General features: G+C 38.4%; 2 protein-coding genes across 5 annotated transcripts in view; one reads left to right on the top strand and one right to left on the bottom strand.

Moving 5' to 3' along the window:
• The first annotated feature begins 1,479 nt into the window (after positions 1-1,479).
• On the top strand, positions 1,480-3,683 carry LOC133557048 (G-protein coupled receptor 20). Its single transcript, XM_061907322.1, has 4 exons — positions 1,480-1,702; positions 1,776-2,032; positions 2,089-2,221; positions 3,028-3,683. The coding sequence occupies exons 1-4, from the start codon at positions 1,541-1,543 to the stop codon at positions 3,604-3,606; spliced, it is 1,131 nt and encodes a 376-aa protein (XP_061763306.1). The 5' UTR covers positions 1,480-1,540; the 3' UTR covers positions 3,607-3,683.
• A 3,009-nt stretch (positions 3,684-6,692) lies between these two features.
• Positions 6,693-21,297, bottom strand: part of LOC133557776 (solute carrier family 45 member 4) — a 106,350-nt gene continuing 91,745 nt past the window's right edge. For all 4 annotated transcript variants that reach the window (XM_061908557.1, XM_061908554.1, XM_061908555.1 and 1 more), the window contains 3 exons: positions 15,608-15,676; positions 15,362-15,516; positions 6,693-12,790 (listed from right to left, as the gene is read on the bottom strand). In XM_061908557.1, the coding sequence (XP_061764541.1) occupies positions 12,634-12,790; positions 15,362-15,516; positions 15,608-15,676 (381 nt within the window). In that variant the 3' untranslated portion in view covers positions 6,693-12,633. The remainder of the gene's footprint in view (positions 12,791-15,361; positions 15,517-15,607; positions 15,677-21,297) is intronic.

Consider the following 21,297-nt stretch of genomic DNA (forward strand, 5'->3'; position numbering starts at 1 on the left):
TATTTTTTCATTATTATCATGTATATTGGTGGTTTGGATGTGAGCTTACTCGACAAGGCATCAAACATGTTTCCATGCTTGATCAAGTGACACAGTTCTACATTACTGTACATTTATTTTTTAAACATTTTTTTAATATTATCATTATTATTATAATCATTTATTATTTTTACATTATTATATATACTTTGGCCTTCACCAAATATGGTTCCAAAAGTGAAAACATTATACAATACTGTACACTTTTTATACATGATTATTAATCTTATTTGATATTTCTACATGATTGTCAAATATATTTCTGGCTTTAAAGAAGTCAGCGCCGAAGGTACAAAATATGGTTCCATGCTCGAGTGTTACAATTCTCCAATGCTATTTATTTGTATTTATATTCTTAATATTTAATATTTTTACATTATTATTAGGCTTAGTTTTTGGCTTGAAGAAGGGAGCGCCATTTTAAAAAGATACCAAATATGGCTCAATGCTTGATTAAGTGATACAATTTAAAAACAAAAGTTTATTATTATTTATTTATTTTACATTATTAAATGTATTTTCATCTTAACTAAATAGTTTCAGTGCTTAATAAAACGATAAAAGTATACTAAACTGTACATTTTATACACGATTAATACTCTTTTTTAGATATTTTTACATTATTACATATATATTTTGGCCTTTACCAAATATGATAGCATGTTAAAAAAGTGATAGTATACATTTGTACATTTTTTAAACATGTTCATTAATCTTATTACTTGATATTTTTACATTATTATTAGATATGATTTTGGCTTTAAAGAAGTGAGCACCATTTGAATAAAGGTAGCAAATATAAAGTGTTGCAATTCTCCATGACTATTTATTTTTTTGTTACTCTTAATATTTCACATTTTTACATTATTACTAGGTATAGTTTTTGGCTTGAAGAAGTGAATGGCATTTTAAAAAGGTACTGAATAAATTCTGTACATGTATTTTTTAATCATATATTGTTATTCGTATTTAATTTTTTTACATTGTGATGATAAATAAGGAAGTGAACTCTATCTTAGAAATGACAACATATGGTTCGATGCCTAATAAAGCGATACAATTATGCAGTACTGCACATTTTTAAAACATGTTTATTATTCTTATAAACTGCTATTTTTAAAATATTGTTTGTTATGTATTTATGCCTTTAAGAAATGAGCTCCATTTTAAAAAGGTAGGTAAATAAATGGGTTGTACTTATATAGCGCTTTTCTGCCTTCAAGGTACTCAAAGCGCTTTGACACTACTTCCACATTTACCCATTCACACACACATTCACACACTGATGGAGGGAGCTGCCATGCAAGGCACTAACCAGCACCCATCAGGAGCAAGGGTGAAGTGTCTTGCTCAGGACACAACGGACGTGACAAGGTTGGTACGAAGTGGGGATTGAACCAGGGACCCTCGGGTTGTGCACGGCCACACCTCCACGCCGTCCCAAGGTAGTAATAAAGGTAATAAAGGTAGTAATAAAGTGTTCCTCCTCAGCTCCCTCCCAATGGAGCTTCTCCTTGACACTGCCACCACCTCTACGTCTGAGACCCCCGTGACATCTGACACTGCTAACTGCAGCGGGTGGGGGGCGCCCTACCTGCACAAGTTAGCCCACCTGGACATGCAGCTGTATTACGACTTCTACGCTGTGTGGGTCTCCCTCATGGTGAGGCCATGGCGAAACAAAACATGAATGTGTGCTCATTTACATATATTTGTATAATGATTTGACCCGGCAGGTGTGCAACGGCGTGATGCTGGTGCTGGGGGTGGTCCTCAACGGCCTGGCTCTGTACGTCTTTTGCGGGCCGCACCACACGCAGTCGGCTTCGGCGGTGTACACGGTGAATTTAGCTGTGGCCGACCTGCTGGTGGCGCTGTCGCTGCCCGCCCGCATAGCCCTGTACCACAGCGGCGGGCGCTGCGAGGCCTGTGCTTACGTGCACGCCTTCAGCTACTTCGTCAACATGTACTGCAGCATCCTCTTCCTCACCAGGTGGGTGGTCTTGTACCTCAGTATCTTCATGCATCGTCATCGCTGTCTCCTGGCAGCATCTGCATCGATCGCTACCTGGCGGTGGTGCACGCGTCGTGCACGCTACTTCCCTGGAGGAGCACAGGCGCGGCCAGGTGTGTCAGTGTAGTCGTGTGGACGCTAGCAGTGGTGGTCACCTACTCCTTCCAGGTCAATACACGCCAACACACTCATTGATACTTTTATTAGTAGATTGCACAGTTCAGTACATATTCCGTACAATTGACCCCTAAATGGTAACACCCCAATTAAGTTTTTCAACTTGTTTAAGTCAGGGTCCACGTTAATCAATTCATGGTACAAATATATACTATCAGCATAATACAGTCATCACACAAGTTAATCATCATAGTATATACATTGAATTATTTACATTATTTACAATCCCGGGGGTGGGATGAGGAGCTTTGGTTGATATCAGTACTTCAATCATCAACAATTGCATCAACAGAGAAATGTGGACATTGAAACAATGTAGGTCTTATTTAGTAGGATATGTACAGCCGGCAGAGAACATAGTGAGTTCAGATAGCATAAGATCAAGTATATACATTAGAAGTACATTTAGTTGTTTATAAATCGGGGAGATGGGATGTGAATGGAGGAGGGTACTAGTAAAGTGTTAAAGTTGCCTGGAGGTGTTGTTTTAGAGCGGTTTTGAAGGAGGATAGAGATGCACTTACTTTTACACCTGTTGGGAGTGCATTCCACATTGATGTGGCATAGAAAGAGAATGAGTTAAGACCTTTGTTAGATCGGAATCTGGGTTTTACGTGGTTTGTGGAGCTCCTCCTGGTGTTGTGGTTATGGCGGTCATTAAGGAAGTAGTTTGACATGTACTTCGGTATCAAGGAGGTGTAGCGGATTTTATAGACTAGGCTCAGTGCAAGTTGTTTTACTCTGTCCTCCAAGTCACAAGTCAATAAAGATTCCAATAATTGTTAACCCCGTTACAGACAACGGCGCTTGAGCTGAGCACTTCCTGCGTGGTCCTTCCTGCTCTCTTGTACATCACCATCCTGGAGTTCCTGCTGCCCCTGCTGGCCGTGGTCGGCTTCACCCTGCGCGTGGCCTGCTTCCTCTCCACCGGCGGGGGTCTGACGGCGCACCAGCACAGCAGGGCGAGAAAGGCGCGCGCCATCAAGCTGCTGACCGCCGTCCTCCTCGTCTTCACAGTCTGCTTCACGCCCTTCCATGTCCGCCAGGTGTTGGTGTACTCCGGCGTCCGCGTGGGAGCCGAGGGTCACCCGGCGACGGGGCACGTGCTGGCTTACCACATTACTGTGACGCTGAGCAGCCTGAACAGCTGCCTGGATCCGGTGGTGTACTGCCTGGTGACGGACAGCTTCAAGAGGGTGTGGAGAGCACGCAGGAGACAACGGGAGGCGGGGTTTAGCAAGAGCGCGGGCGCGGCCGTGGCGATTGCTCACAGAGTGGCTGCGCTCACGCTGACCAGCGCGCCCACAACCCCCGATACTGCCGTCGTCGATCACAAACATGCACACGAGTGTGCGTCTGTTGGAACGGTCCAATAACACGGACGTGAGGTCAAAGGTCACCTGCTGCGTTTGATGGCCTTCTTTCACACTAAAGTTATCTGAGTACTGAGGAACGGTCCGTCTCAAAGTACAGGACCATGAAAATAGAACATGTTCCAAGATCATCCATTACAGTGCAGTATGCTTGTATTTCCATTATGTATTGTTCTTTGTCGGGGGTGTCCAAAGTTTTTTCCACTGAGGGCCGCATACTGAAAAATTAAAGCATACGGGGACCACTTGGGTATTATTTATTATATATATATCTATCTATATATAGATATATATAGATAGATATATATACATATAAATATATATATATATACACATGTTTATATATACATACATACGTGTATATATATATAAATATTTATATATATATATATGTGTGTGTGCATATATTATATATGTGGGTCTACATATATATATATATATATATATATATATATAGACCTACATATAAATATACATACATATATATATATACACATATATAGATATGTATATTTATATGTATGTCCATACATATATATATATATATATATACATTATATATATACATTATATATATATATATATATATATATATATATATATATACATATATATATATATATATATACATTATATATATAATGTATATTATATATATATAATATACATTATATATATATATATATATATATATATATATATATATAGTATGTAGACCTACATATAAATATACATACATATATACATGTATATATGTATATATATGTATATTAACACATATGTATATATACATACATATATATACACATATATATATTTATATGTATGTCCATACATACTGTATAAATTTATATGTAGCTCTATACATACTGTGAATATATATGGATATATGTATATACAGCATGTATGGACATACATATAAGTATACACACATATATACATATATATGTATATATATATATGTATATATATATGCATTCATAGATATACATATGCATATGTACATATCCTTATACACATATATGAACATATACATATATACATACAAAAAGGTATATATGAATATATACTGTCACAGTCAAAAGTTCACCTGTTTGCTCTTTTATTCCACCTATTTTTGTCTTTTGTATTGTTTTTTATAAGTATTTTGTGCCGCGAGCCGTTAAAAATGAACTGCTGGCCACAAATAACCCCCAGGCCGCACTTTTGACACCCCCTGTAGTGTATGGACTAAAGTATACGTGTACAATTAGTGTGCACCTGCAGGAAGTGAATAGTAGAACACATTTATGTTCATTTATGTTGTTTGATGGGCTCGTTCTTCCTCACAGAACTCGTCCAAATTCTTTATGGAGCTTTTTTTTGTTCATGTAGTGGTATTATATTCTTAGTTGTCCATATAGCAATTTTGAAAAAAAAAATGCATTAATGAAGCTAATAATGGAAGTAATATGCTCTTCCACACCAAACTAATCCAAGTGTCGTTAGGAAATAATGAAGAGGTCTCATTTTTTTTGTCCGTGTCGTCAGTATTTGAAATATACTGAGTACCACTCAAATGGAAAAAAATCCAAGGTTGTCCACTAGAGAGCAGTGTTGCGGTATGAACACATGTTAAGTCTTGGGACACCTGTCTAGTACTTACAGGAAGTGAAATCCTTCCATCCATTTCCTACCGCTTATTCCCTTTGGGGTCGTGGGGGGCGCTGGCGCCTATCTCAGCTACAATCGGGCTGAAGGCAACGTACACCCTGGACAAGTCGCCACCTCATCACAGGGCCAACACAGATAGACAGACAACATTCACACACTAGGGCCAATTTAGTGTTGCCAATCAACCTATCCCCAGGTGCATGTCTTTGGAAGTGGGAGGAAGCCCACGCAGTCACGGGGAGAACATGCAAACTCCACACAGAAAGACCCCGAGCCCGGGATTGAACCCAGGACTACTCAGGACCTTCGTATTGTGAGGCAGATGCACTAAACCCTCTTCCACCGTGAAGCCCAGGAAGTGAAATATGAAATAAATTATGTCGGAGGGCTTGCTCTTCCACACAAAACTTTATTTTCATGTACTGTGGTTGGAAAAAAAATATTAATATGAATGTATTTTTATTTAATCAACATAACTTTAACAATATATATTATATATATTACAATACGAATTATTACTATATGGCATATTACTAACATGGATCTCTTACATTTGGCTATTTAGGTCTGTTTTAATAATTCTTATTGGGCTACGCGGGAAATCACTATTCAGCATGCTCCACTAGAGGGCAGTGTTGGGTTCGTACCGTCACAGTTACAAGTACAGATAGGAACTTGCGTTGCAGCCAAATATGAAACAGGACAAAAAGGCATACACAAAAATGTTCAAGTGTGTCACCAGAGGAATGGCATCCAATACATGAGCCATTTTTTGAGGTCATTAGAGTTCACGTAGTGTAACTTTACACACTCAGCAGGCAGGTCACATGATCACTTACGCACACAGCAGTTTCAGGTTCCTTTCTGACGTGAACGTCGACGTTTTCTCAAACCCTGTCTGGCCGTCACGAGCAAAGAAGCAAAACATGCAAACGTCACGTTACCGCTCTCGTGAGTCGTGACGGTTTTTTGTCTGGTATCATTTTTTTTCTTATCTTAATGACGCATAAGTTGTAAATTTCATGATAATTAATAATTTTTCAAAATGTTTTATTTTAAAAAAGAAATCCCCAAAATATGTTTGCTTTGTGCTGGATAGCGACAATAAAAATATAGACCTATATAATTTAACATCTAAATATAATACAATATGATTATCTATGTATTATTATATTTATGCTGTTAAATCAAATAATTGGATCATCAAAATACTGAGAAAAATACTATAAAAATGTAATTGTTTCTTAAAATTACTCGACTAAACATCCCAATAATTCAATATTTTTAGGGTTTTTTGGGTGTGTTCCCCCCCCCCTTTTTTTAACAAATAAAATCCACAAAAATAAAGTTGGACCTTTCATTTTTTTTATAAATTGTTTTTGGTGTTTGCATAGTGTAAAAAAAAAAAGGGACCGAAATAAAACAAGAGTCACTGCTGTTAGTCTAAATCATTTTTAAAAAGGTGCATTTCATACAGTTTCATCATCCAGAGTCAATCTATTGTATGCGATGAAAGATCAAGCATATTTACACAACATTAAGCTATATATATATATATATATACATATATATATATATAATATTTGTGTATGTATTAATATACACAGGTTTTATATAGAAAACAAAGCCACTGAAAAAAATAATATTTTTTTCCCATAGCAGCAAAAAGAAGAGGGGAAACTAAAAGTTTACTTACAACATTTTTTAAATGACAGAAGGCATTAATAAGGACGTAAAGAGAACTTCCCATTATTTAGGTAGTTTATATATATATATATATATATATATATATATATATATATATATATATATATATATATATATATATATGTATATATATATATATATATATATATATGTGTGTGTGTGTGTTTTTGTGTGTGTATATATATTTATGTGCATATACACTTAATTCATCATAATCATTGCACACTTGACCTGAGGCACACAGGCAGCGTTGCCTAGGCAACCGATGGCCACTCATACATGGGTGCCTCTGTCAAACATCAAACAATCTAATCAAAAGTAAAAACATCCCCACAAAAAGGATGACAACTTTTAAGAACTCCATCGCAAGGTGTAAACCAGGTTGACACTTTTTCAAAAAAACGTTTGACTGACACACACACACACGCACGCACACACGCACGCACGCGTGCACACACACGCACGCACACACACACACACACACACACACACACACACACAAATAGAGAGAGAGAGTAACATCCCCTTAACATAATTTCTCTTGCAGGCTACATAGAAATTACAGTAAATATCCATAGCTATTTTTTCTGTTACATTTTCATGTGCAAGGTTTGTGCAATGTCAGCCACCCAACCAAACATTCATTACGTTTTTGTCTTAAAGATGGAAACCAAAATTAAAAAAAAAAAAAGATTTTAAGCTCCCAGCATGCCATGCGAGCATGGCGGAACATTCCGACAAAAGGCGTGGAACTTTTGAGGGTAAATACATTTGGAAAACATATAAAATGACACATAAGACCCTCAAGTTGTTAAACAAGGAGTGTCATCCTCCTCCTCCACCTCCTGCACATTTACAACACAGAAAACCATTGCCTCAGTCTTTAAAGTGCTTTAGTCCTTTCTACTTTAAAAAAGAAAAAAAGAAAAAGGGAACTTACTCAAACTGAGCACGTCTTTAAAAAACAAAAAATATGTTGACACAAGCATCAAGAAGTATTAGGGCCACACTAAAAAGAAATAAGAGAAATAACAGAAAAATAATAATAGAAATGCAAAAATTCCAATAAACTTTTTTTTTTTAAACTGTCCTTTTTCTTTCTAATTTTTACATAGAAATTAATGTTATAGGAAATAAAGTCACCTTATTCTGATTGTTTTTTTTCCCAAGAATAAAGTCATAATGGTGTGAGAAAAACTATCTTAAGTCATAATTTTACAAAAGTGTTTTTCAAAAAACAAAGTCAGAAGACTACAAGAATAAAGTTGTAATATGACAATAAAGTCACAGTACTGCAAGAAAAAAACCCTCTGAATTCTAAAAAGTCGCAATGTTATTTAAAAAAAAGTTTTGATATTTTTTGTGACAAGAATTAAGTTGTAATATAATGGAAAAAAAAAATCACAATATTAACACAATAAAGTAAAATTTCAACGAACAGAGTACATTTGTTTTGTAATTTTAGGATAATATAGTCAAAATGGCAAGGAAATAAAGTTATAACATTTATAATAAGAATAAAGTCATATGATAATTTTAAAAATATCTTAATATAATATAGTATGATGTATAATAATATTTCACTAATAAAGTTGTGATATTATGAGAAAAAACCCGTATTATGACGTCATGAGAATTTAGTCACGATATTAATCATAATCCTGTATTACAAGAATATAGTTGTAATATGAGAATAATATCATAATTTAAAACAAAGTGATTTTTTAAAAACAACAAAGACGAAATACTACAAAAACAATGTCTATCTGCCCTGCGATCAGGTGGCGACTTGTCCAGGGTGTACACTACCTTCCGGCCGAGTGCGGTTGAAAAAGGATGGATGGATGGATGTAAAATTACAGGGAAAAAAAGTTGTCATTTTACCAGAATAAAGTGAAGTTATCATGCGAGATTTATGTCACAATATAAGATATTATGACATAAAATGGTTTCATTCTAGCGGATTATAGTTATAATATTCAAACAAAAATGTGGTAATTTTCAAGAAATTATAGTCAATTATCACCATAAAAAAGTTGTTTTAGTTTAGGTGAACTAAGCTGTAACAAAAACGTGGTAATTTTCAGGAGAATAAAGTTGAAATATTACAAGATAAAAAAAAAGATGAGGAGTAATTCGAATTAATTTGACATTGTTCTTTTCAGCGCGGCCCAAATACTGATGTGTACAGAAGAAAAGGTAAGAACTACAAGATTTTGGTGTCGTGTATAAACTGTAAATGTCATAAATGTTACATGCACACATAACTACATTTAAATTCTATTACTTCCACCAAATAACAGATTTTTACCAGCCTCGTGGTTACAAAAGCGTCAATCACACTTCAACTATTTGGTTCTTTTTGCCAACTTTTGTCACTTCAGTTTCACAGCAGGAGCACATTTTGCTGCTCTGCTGAAACAACCTGCAGTCACAGAATTACATTTAGGGAGACATAAACCTTTTTCAAAAATAGATGTGGAAACATTCACAGAGAGCAAGCCAGCAAACATTTCTAATGCACTCTTAAGAAAAGACGAAATCAAACTTTTACTAAGTTTAAGTTGGTTTGTCCAGCATCATCAGCAGTTGTGACATTCGTTTAAAAAAAAAAAAAGAAAGAAAGAAAAAAACTCAGACTTAACCGAGTCATCTGTTATCTCCCTTCTGCCTTCCTCAGAGCGGGAGAAATGTTGCAAAACGCAGCACAAAAAAAAACAACCACTTAGCACGCAACTTTCCTGAGTGCGTGCTGCGTTCATTGGTTGTTGGACTTCTCCATTCTGAGTCTCTAAGTCCAAAAAAAGTATTTAATTTGCTTTAACTACACCTCTCTTTTCCCTTAAAACACGACATGCTAGGCTAACATGCTAACAAGCACAAGGGCTTCTGATTCAAACAACAATTTCTCTCCTGATGACGACATTTGGCCCACTTCAACTTCAGCAGAACTACGACTAAATCTGCCAAGTTGCAGGTTATTTTTTAAACTTAAACATTAAGCGTCATTCCCAAAAGCATTCCTGCATTTACATGAAACTATATATTTAGTACAAAGTCCATACAAAGACATGTATACCCAAATAGTTTTTGTCTGGGTGTTTTTTTCCGAATTAAAAATGGAAAATAAAACAACAACCAAATCAACCATTAAAAAAAAATGTTTTTGGTTTTCGGATAAAAACACGATCACATATCGAAAACCACGTCTGGTGTGAGAAGGCATGTATCGCCAATTTTTTGTTTGTTTGTATTGTGTTCTTCCTGACAGAAACATTTAAAATACAGCATTAACCAGACGTTGGAAGTTTTTGATTGAGGGAGAAACTACAATTTATTAGGTTTTCCGATAAAAAAACATGTTTATATATCTAAAACTATGTAAAGTGTATTTAAAATTTTTTGTGTATGCGTTTTCCTCCCGATAAAACCATGTAAAAAACATAAAACAGACGCTGGAAGTTTTTGATTCAGGTAGCCTAGGATATTTTTTTAGTTTTTTGATAAAAACGTGTTCAGTATCGGAAACCATGTCAGGTGTAAGACAACATGTATCTCCAAATTGTTTTTGTTTGCATGTGTTCTACTTGACACAAACAAAATAAAACAATCAGACTTTCAAAGTATTGGATCAAGGTAGAAAGCACCATTTTTTTACGGTTTTCCGATAAAAAACAATCACATATCGAAAACTACGTCAGATTCGAAAATGCATGTCCCTCCAATTTTTTTCTTTATGTGTTTTCTTCCCGATAAAAATATGTAAAATACAAACAGATGATGAAAGTTTTTAATTAAGGAAGAAACTAAGATATTCTTGTTTTCCTATAAAAGTATGTTCATACTGTATATCGGAAACCACGTCAGGTGTAAAACGACATGAACTGTATCTCCAAATTGTTTTTGTTTGTGTTTACCGATAAAAACATAACACAAAATTATTAGCAAGAACGTTGGAAGTTTTGGATAGTTGGAAATCATACGTATTTTTGTGTTTTTTTCCCAGTAGCATGTATCAATCGGAAAATGCATGTATCCCCAAACTAAACAAAAACAAGTGTCTTCCAATCAAAAAATTTTAAATTTCAAAGTTTGTAAACACTTTGTAATAATGGTTTTGAGTAAGAACATGCTAAAAACTTTAACAGGTTTTGACAAAAAAAAAAAATCAGAATAGCAGAAAAAGACACTGTAATTTGTTGGTACCAGTTTTTGCATGAACATGATGAGACGTGCAAAAAAAAAAAAAAAACGGTTTTGCCCGATTAAAACTGAAAAGGAATGGAGATACAAACAGTAGAGTCTGTCTATTGGCGGTTTAACATTTGCTGTTGCGCATATTCGCAGAGTTCTGTTCTCTGACTTAAATTGGAAAGAATATTTTTTTTTCTAATGGTAACCTATAAGTGGTTTGATGGCGCTATCTGCAGGGGGGGAATGATTTCATGGTGCTATCTGCAGCAGAAAAAACTATTTTGATGGCGCTATCCGCAGGAGGGAAAAAATGGTTTGTTGGCGTAATCTACATGGGGGAAAAAAACGGTTTGATGGCTCTATCCGCAGGAGAAAAATGGTTTGATGGCGTTATCTACAGGAGAAGAAAAAGAGTACTGTGGTGGTTTTCTCAAGTCAATTCACTTAACATTTTTTACCAAGTAGAGGCAAGACAGGATGCTGTGAGTTCAATTTAGGGTATCAAAAAACGGCATTTTTAATGCATTATTCGTATTTTTTGCCAATAGCAAATATCTACTGGATCTGATTTTATACAGCAAGCATATTATTGTTGTTTTTTTGTTTCAGTTGAGTTCCAGCAACAGACACCCTCCAAATAATCTCCTAAGAGACTCATGAATAACTTTATAGTTGTTTTTCCCCTAGGTAATGTGCAGTCATTCAGTACGAGCTATTGTGCGATCAGCATTTTGTAAAAGCTAACAAGGAGAGGCAGAAAAGAGAGGAAGTAGACAGGGCCTTCTCCTCTCTGCTTCGCGAACGGTGCAGCATTTGTCATAAAATCTCACATCATGCAAATAAATCATTTGGGATAATAATAATGCCCCCTATACTCTATATGTTATTTATGTGTATGTATATATATATATATATATATATATATATATATATATATATATATATATATATATATACATACATATATATATATATATATGTGAATATGTCTTATGGAATTTCACTTAAAAAACTAATTATATACAGGCAGCTTCATTATGTTGTCCTGGAATGACAAGATGTCCTTTGCAGTCCTTTTTGGGGCTCAATCGGTGTTATTATTAATATTGTTATTATAATTGCATCACCCACAAGCAGGCTTTGGGCTCTTTGATTTCAAGTGTGAAAGTCTGGAGAGTCTTAAAGCTTCAAAGTGGCATTCATCACGCATCCAACTGGAGGAAGAAGAACGTTTTTAAAGAGCTTCGAGGAGTCGAAGTTTGTCAGTAACGTTCGTGTGGGCATGTGTGTGTGTGTGTGTGTGTGTGCGCGTATGAGAGAGACGAGTCCCTTGAGGTTTCCTGAAAGATGGAGACCATCCCATTTTTTTTGACGTGCCGAGTACTCACGTCTGGACCAAGACAGAGAGAAATGGAAGGATTCTATTCAGGTAGAGGCCTTTGCAGCAAGAGGATGATGATGATGATGGTTGGCCTATCACAGAGCTGATTCATTCTCCATGTGACAGGAAGTGGTGGTCGTGGTGGCCTTTCCCGACTTGTTGAGCTTCAAGAAGCTCGGTTTCTCCTGCGGCGTTTTGCTGCCGGGTGTCGTTAAAGCCTGTTTCTCTGATGCTTTGGTCGATCCCGCCTCCCTGTCAATCAAAATTTTATGTGATCATGGAAGTTAACGTCATTTTGCAAAAAAAAATCCCAAAAATATGTATGTCGGCAATTTTGAAATTTTGAAAGAAGATGCATGTCGTGTGAAAAGCATACATCTCCAAATTTTGTGGTTTATTTTTTTTAATTTGTTTTGGAATATTGTAAACCACAAAAATGTACCTAGATTATGAATTGTTTTCTCATTTTAATTTAAGATTTTTTTTGTGTTCTTTCCGATGAAATATGTGAATATAAAGTGAAGCAGATGTTGTGCGAAAAAACCCTGTATGTCCAATTTTTTTACTTAAAAAAAAAAAAGTTATATATTTTGTTTTCTGTTTTGGTGCTTTGGTCGATCCCACCTCCTTTCCATCATAACGTTACCATGTAAGCATGAAAATTATCAAAACTTTGCACTAAAAAGAAATATACGTCCCCAATGTTGTCGTTTAGTATTATTGAAAAAAAATTGGAAGATTTTTGGCTTTTGTTTCATGGTAAGAATACGTTGAAATATCAGAACTTGCATGTCATGTGCAAAAAGCATGTATTTTCAAATGTTGTGGTTTATTTATCTTAGGGTGAGGTAATGTACTGTATCTCGAGTATGATTTTTACAAAACATATGTATATAAATATATTTGAATACAACTTTAAGTAGATGTTGTGCGCAAGAAACATGTATGTCCTGAATGTTTTACTTTTACATATATTTTATTTGATATATATTTTTGAAAACGTCTTCATATATTGGACCCGGTGTGTCATGTGTGAAAAGCATGTATCTCCAAATTTTGTGTTTAAATTCAAATGTTTTGGCATGTTGTTTATGACAAAACAGTACACACTGTAAATTTTATTCATTTTTTTACACAATATCATTGTAAAAATATGTACATATAATGTGAACTCGATGTTTAATAAATAAATGATAAATGGGTTGTACTTGTATAGCGCTTTTTTACCTTCAAGGTACTCAAAGCGCTTTGACACTACTTCCACATTTACCCATTCACACACACATTCACACACTGATGGAGGGAGCTGCCATGCAAGGCGCCAACCAGCACCCATCAGGAGCAAGGGTGAAGTGTCTTGCTCAGGACACAACGGACGTGACGAGGTTGGTACTAGGTGGGATTTGAACCAGGGACCCTCGGGTAGCGCACGGCCACTCTCCCACTGCGCCACGCCGTCCCTTTGGTGCAAAAAAGCATGTACCGTAAAATCCGGACTATAAGTCGCTACTTTTTTCCCCCTATGGCTTACAAAAGAGTGCAGCTGATTTATGATTTGTTTTCCTCTCACAGTCAAAATGCAAATATTTGAATAAAACAAAAACAAAGCAAATACACAATATTGTGCTTTGGTTTGTGCTAAGGCGCTATCTTTTGGACGAGTTCACTCACTGCAATTATTGCGGCGGTGCATTGCCCTTCTGTTTAGACGAGTGCTTTCATATGGAAGTAAAATTGCAGTTCGTCTTCTAGGCGTCAATAGCGGTACTAATCGTTAGGATTCTTCACTCATCACTCCAAGCAACGTTTGTAAGTTTTACAGTAGAACTAAAACAATTTATACCTGCTAAACCGTCCCATGTGTGATGTCTGGAGAAATGTTTTTGTGCTATCGAAATGAAATCAAGCTAGCGTTGTTAGCGTTCTCTACTTTGTTAACACGTTTACAAGTGTCTCTGTTAGTAATATTATCTTACAATGGTCTTCTGTTTGTATTGCTTCAGTTTTGTAAATTCACGAAAACTTCACTATGGAGTTACTGAGTCTGTTTAGCTGATTGGAGAGCGAGCTTCCGAAGCTAGTGGGTCCATGATGATGACTTCTGTTTTGTTTGATCAGTCGTTTTACTGCCTTGTTACAGACACCATTTGGAAACGATTAAGGTATGTAAATAAACATTTACAAAATATTTTTTACCTAACTAATTTCACAACAAATACATCTGTAGCATATAGTCTGGTGCTGGTAATACATGAGAAAATATTTTCTTCTTTTAAAATTGAGTGGGTGTGGCTTGGGTTATATTTGTAAAGCGCTTTTTGACTTTCAAGGTACTCAAAGCACTTTGCACCATTTCCACATTTACACATTGACGGCTGGGGCTGGCATTAGGAGCAAGGGTGAAGTGTCTTGCTCAAGGACACAGCGGACGTGACTATGATGGCGGAAGCTGGGGATCGAACCAGGCAACTCTCACGTTGCTAGCATGTCGCTCTAGCAGCCGAGCCATGCCATCTGGTGCGCTCCATAGTCTAGAAAATACGGTATGTCAAAATGTTTCAACTTATTATGAATGTGAAAAACAATGATTATTTTGTTGAATTTGTTTTGTGGTCCCACATTGTAAACTACATGCCATGTGTAAAAAGCATGTTTGTCAATATATTTGATTACTTTGGTAAGTAGTTTTAGATCAAAACATAAGACAAATAATACACCATGTTTTCCCCACTTTAGTGAATTTTGTCCTTTTCTCCCCAAAAATGTGCTATATAAATAAATAAACTGAACTGAAAAAATTTATTTAAATTAAGTGTTATTTACCCATTATGTGGTGAGGGGTAAATGACCAGGAAGCAGGCGGTGAGAAATCCAAAGAGTGAGCCCCCGGACGCCATGAGGGGAATAACACGCACGCTGCCAACGGCTTCCACGACGGAACCTAAAGCTGAAGCCACAAGGATTTGACTGATGTACACCTATGAGAATGACATCAAAGTTTAAATTTCAGTACAGCAGAATGTATAGTAAAGATGTGTTTAGGTGTGTTAAAAAAGTGTGAAAATATACTTGGCAGGACAAGATGGCGCAGTCAATGCCAAATCCTCTTCGGGAGTTGCCGGGACTATGATGGATGTACTACAATAATAAATCAAAAAAACAACATAATTAAAATTATATTCAATATCCTCCCACAGAATGATGACACATTGTCATGGAGGACCACCCACTTGATAACTGGCTTACTATACAGTATATACTAAGGTTGTCTTGATACCAATATTTTGGTACCAGTACCAAAATGTATTTCGATACTTTCATACGTTTTAAAAAATGGCATTATTGTCTTTATTTGAACAGAAAATCTTATGTTTCTTATTGCCAACAAAAAATAATTTAGTTTTTACATACGATATTGAACATACTAGACACTATGTTCTTTTAGTAGTGACTATGCAATCAGGTTACAAAGGCTCCTAATTTGGCTGCTGACATATGCAGTAACTTATTGTGTCATTTCTGATTGTATCATTTTGTTAAAATTATGAGGGACAGGCGGGGCGGAATAGCTCGGTTGGTAGAGCAGCCGTGCCAGCAACTTGAGGGTTGCAGGTTCGATCCCCGCTTCCGCCATCCTAGTCACTGCCGTTTTGCCCTTGGACACTTTACCCACCTGCTCCCAGTGCCACCCACACTGGTTTAAATGTAAAAAATTAGATATTGGGTTTCACTATGTAAAGTGCTTTGAGTCACTAGAGAAAAAGCGCTATATAAATGTAATTCCCTTCACTTCACAAGCGGTAGAAAATGCATGGATAGATTATTAGTCAACTTGTACATTTATTGTCCTTTACATGTTCTATATACATTTCTGTTCAAATGTAATAATGACTTATTCTTCTGTTGTTTGGACACTTTACATTAGTTTTAGGTGACACTACAAATATGGGTATATATCCAATACCAAGTAGTTACAGGATCACACATTGGTCATACTTAAAGCTCTTGCATGTTTCCTAAGTCCATAAACCAGCCCCCAAAAATTACAAGATTTATTTTTAATAATTTAAATATCAATATAATCATTATAGTACCGAGTATATACGGCTCTTGAACTTGGTATTCAACTTTATTGTTAGTTTTCTATTGTTAGTTTTAAAGCCAAATATGTCCATTCTTGCTTTTCTTTCTTCACACTGTTCCTGTTTGTAAGTGCTCTGTGCATGTGTTGACCAACATGCACCGTGGCTTGCATTACCAGCAATGTCACTAAGGCGCGTCATCAGGTGCACGAACAAAAAATAAGTATTTTCAAAGGCAGTATGGTGACTTTTTGAAATCATTAGTACCGCTGAACTTTATTAGTACCAGTACATCGTACAATCCTAACTGTGAGTAAAATAAGACTTGCTAGCTTGATGCTAATATAAATTGGCTTTGCTAATCAATCAAACTTTATTTATACTTTATTTATTTCAATGCTACTGATTAGTATTAGCGATCTTACATGGCAATTTTAGCATCTCCTAATCTGTTAATAAAAAGTAAAACTACAGCTTGTGTGTAATAGGGTTGTACGATATACCAGTAATATAGGGCTGGGCGATATATCGATATATCGCGGGTTTGTCTCTGTGCGATATAGAAAATGACTACATCGTGATATTCGAGTATATGTTCTCACACAGTTGCTTTTAGCTGCTGGCATTACACTACAGGCTATTCCCACTCTTTCTTGTCTGTCCTTCTCACAGACAGAAAGCGCACCTTCTTACACACGTCACATGCTGTCACGTCATACGTCACATACGTTTACGCCCTCGTGGAGCAGAGAGGTAGCAGCATGGGTAACGTTAGCTTTGATGCTAGCGGAGCCAAAGTGTGAATCTGGTAACAAATGAAGGAAAAATCAATTCCCAAAAAAACAGCAGGTCCATCATCTGGCGGTGGTTGGGCTTCAAGTGGGAATATGTTGAACAGACAACCGTAACTGGTCAAGTGTGGTGCTAAAGCGTTGCTACAAAAAGTAGCATTACTGCTAATATGTAGCATCATTTGAAAAGTCACCCGCTAGAGAATGAAGAGTACTTACTCCACATTTAAACATCTCCATTCGATGCCTCAAGTCCACAAAATCATCCACAAAAGTGCACTTTATTTGTTTTAAACTATCATAGTGGCGTTCTGTACAAAAAGTGCACTTTAATTTAGTGTTGTTTTGATGTCATCTTAGTGACATCATGCACAAAAGTGCACTAATAGCTTGTTTTAAAATGTCTCTGACAATCTTGCACTTTCTGTTTTGAAATTACATGAATGTTTGTGCCACTGCTTAATAACTGTTTAATAAATACAGTTTTGGTCAATTGACTTAGTTGTGATTTCCTTCTCTGCATGAAAGTTTAAAATGAGCATATATTAATGCAGTATGAAGAATGTTTTAATGTAGACACATAGAATCATCATACTGGTGTGATTATATGCATCAAGTGTTCATTCAAGGTTAAGGCAAAATATCGAGATATATATCATGTATCGCGATATGGCCTAAAAATATTGAGATATTAAAAAAAGGCCATATCGCCCAGCCCTACATTACTAGTATAGTACGGGACTAATGAATCAAAAACTATACTATAGTCTGTTTGAAAAGTACTGGTTCCCGGGCATGACGGTGCGTAGTCACATCATGACATTGCTGGTTTGACCAGCAGAGTAGTATGTTCGGCAGCGCACAATCACAAAGTACTTACAAAGCAGACAAAGTGTGGAGGAGGTGCTTTAAGACATGGATAGCTAGCTAGCAGCGAACATCTATCCACAGTCAACAGTGTTTTAGCTACTTCTAAATAAATAATCCTCACCTCCATGGAGACAAATAAAGTGAGTTTCTTACAAGTATCACCCCTGCAGGACGAGGAATAGCTAAACATGCTACACTACACATCGTAGTAGGATAAAATAGTTCACCGGCTTCGCCGCAAACAAAAGCTAGCACGCTTGAATGTAAACAAATGCCCTGGGTGGATATACACCCAACATCCACTCTAATGATACCAAATACAATAGCATATCTAGTCGATACTACTATGATTATATCAATATTTTTTATAATCAACATAAAATCTTTTTTGCTTTTGAAAAAATTCATACTATGTTTATAAACTCAGGGAATACGTCCCTGGACATGTGAGGACATTTAATATGACCAATGTATGATCCTGTAACTACTCGGTATCGGATCGACACCTAAATTTGTGGTATCATCCAAAAGTAATGTCCATCCATCTTCCGCTTATCCGAGGTCGGGTCGCTGGGGCAGCAGCCTAAGCAGGGAAGCCCAGACTTCCCTATCTCCAGCCACTTCGTCTAGCTCTTCCCGGGGGATCCCGAGGCCTTCCCAGGCTAGCCGGGAGACATAGTCTTCCCAACGTGTCCTGGGTCTTCCCCGTGGCCTCCTACCAGCTGGACGTGCCCTAAACACATCCCTAGGGAGGCGTTCAGGTGGCATCCTGACCAGATGCCCAAACCACCTCATCCGGCTCCTCTCGATGTGGAGGAGCAGCGGCTTTACGTTGAGCTCCTCCCGGATGGCAGAGCTTCTCACCTTATCTCTAAGGGAGAGCCCCGCCACCCGGCGGAGGAAACTCATTTCGTCCGCTTGTACCCGTGATCTTATCCTTTCGGTCATGACCCAAAGCTCATGACCATAAGTGAGGATGGGAACGTAGATCGACCGGTAAATTGAGAGCTTTGCCTTCCGGCTCAGCTCCTTCTTCACCACAACGGATCGATACAACGTCCGCATTACTGAAGACGCCGCACCGATCCGCCTGTCGATCTCACGATCCACTCTTCCCCCACTCGTGAACAAGACTCCTAGGTACTTGAACTCCTCCACTTGGGGCAGGGTCTCCTCCCCAACCCGGACATGGCACTCCACGCTTTTCCGGGCGAGAACCATGGACTCGGACTTGGAGGTGCTGATTCTCATTCCGGTCGCTTCACACTCGGCTGCGAACCGATCCAGTGAGAGCTGAAGATCCCGGCCAGATGAAGCCATCAGGACTACATCATCTGCAAAAAGCGGAGACCTAATCCCGTGGCCACCAAACCGGAACCCCTCAACGCCTTGGCTGCGCCTAGAAATTCTGTCCATAAAAGTTATGAACAGAATCGGTGACAAAGGACAGCCTTGGCGGAGTCCAACCCTCACTGGAAACGTGTCCGACTTACTGCCAGCAATGCGGACCAAGCTCTGACACTGATCATACAGGGAGCGGACTGCCACAATAAGACAGTCCGGTACCCCATACTCTCTGAGCACTCCCCACAGGACTTCCCGAGGGACACGGTCAAATGCCTTCTCCAAGTCCACAAAGCACATGTAGACTGGTTGGGCAAACTCCCATGCACCCTCAAAAACCCCACCGAGAGTATAGAGCTGGTCCACAGTTCCACGACCAGGACGAAAACCACACTGTTCCTCCTGAATCCGAGGTTCGACTATCCGGCGAAGCCTCCTCTCCAGCACACCTGAATAAACCTTACCGGGAAGGCTGAGGAGTGTGATCCCACGATAGTTGGAACACACCCTCCGGTCCCCCTTCTTAAAGAGAGAGACCACCACCCCGGTCTGCCAATCCAGAGGTACCGCCCCCGATGTCCACGCGATGCTGCAGAGTCTTGTCAACCAAGACAGCCCCACAGCATCCAGAGCCTTAAGGAACTCCGGGCGGATCTCATCCACCCCCGGGGCCTTGCCGCCGAGGAGCTTTTTAACTACCTCAGCCCCAGAAATAGGAGAGTCCACCACAGATTCCCCAGGCACCGTTTCCTCAAAGGAAGACGTGTTGGTGGGATTGAGGAGGTCTTCGAAGTATTCCCTCCACCGATCCACAACATCCGCAGTCGAAGTCAGCAAAACACCATCCGCACCATACACGGTGTTGATAGTGCACTGCTTCCCCTTCCTGAGGCGGCGTATGGTGGTCCAGAATCGCTTCGAAGCCGTCCGGAAGTCGTTTTCCATGGCTTCCCCGAACTCTTCCCATGTCCGAGTTTTTGCCTCCGCGACCGCTAAAGCTGCACACCGCTTGGCCCGTCGGTACCCGTCCACTGCCTCCGGAGTCCTATGAGCCAAAAGAACACGATAGGACTCCTTCTTCAGCTTGACGGCATCCCTCACTGCTGGTGTCCACCAACGGGTTCTGGGATTACCGCCACGACAGGCACCAACAACCTTGCGGCCACAGCTCCAATCAGCTGCCTCGACAATAGAGGTTCGGAACATGGTCCACTCGGACTCAATGTCCCGCACCTCCCTCGTGACATGTTCAAAGTTCTCCCGGAGGTGTGAATTGAAACTCTCTCTGACAGGAGACTCTGCCAGACGTTCCCAGCAGACCCTCACAATGCGTTTGGGCCTGCCAGGTCTGTCCGGCATCCTCCCCCACCATCGCAGCCAACTCACCACCAGGTGGTGATCGGTAGAAAGCTCCGTCCCTCACTTCACCTGAGTGTCCAAAACATAAGGCCGCAAATCCGATGACACAACTACAAAGTCGATCATGGAACTGCGGCCTAGGGTGTCCTGGTGCCAAGTGCACATATGGACACCCTTATGTTTGAACATGGTGTTTGTTATGGACAATCCGTGACGAGCACAAAAGTCCAATCACAAAACACCACTCGGGTTTAGATCCGGGCGACCATTCTTCCCAATCACGCCTCTCCAGGTTTCACTGTCGTTGCCAACA

Source organism: Nerophis ophidion, linkage group LG08 (genome assembly GCF_033978795.1).
Source record: "Nerophis ophidion isolate RoL-2023_Sa linkage group LG08, RoL_Noph_v1.0, whole genome shotgun sequence".
Taxonomy (NCBI): Eukaryota; Metazoa; Chordata; class Actinopteri; order Syngnathiformes; family Syngnathidae; genus Nerophis; species Nerophis ophidion.

Bases quoted from the DNA above. Each gene is read 5' to 3' on its own strand.
- LOC133557048 (XM_061907322.1), top strand. From the start codon at position 1,541: ATGGAGCTTCTCCTTGACACTGCCACCACCTCTACGTCTGAGACCCCC. The intron at 1,703-1,775 runs GTGAGGCCATGG...TTGACCCGGCAG, and splicing joins CTGTGTGGGTCTCCCTCATG to GTGTGCAACGGCGTGATGCT. The intron at 2,033-2,088 runs GTGGGTGGTCTT...GTCTCCTGGCAG, and splicing joins AGCATCCTCTTCCTCACCAG to CATCTGCATCGATCGCTACC.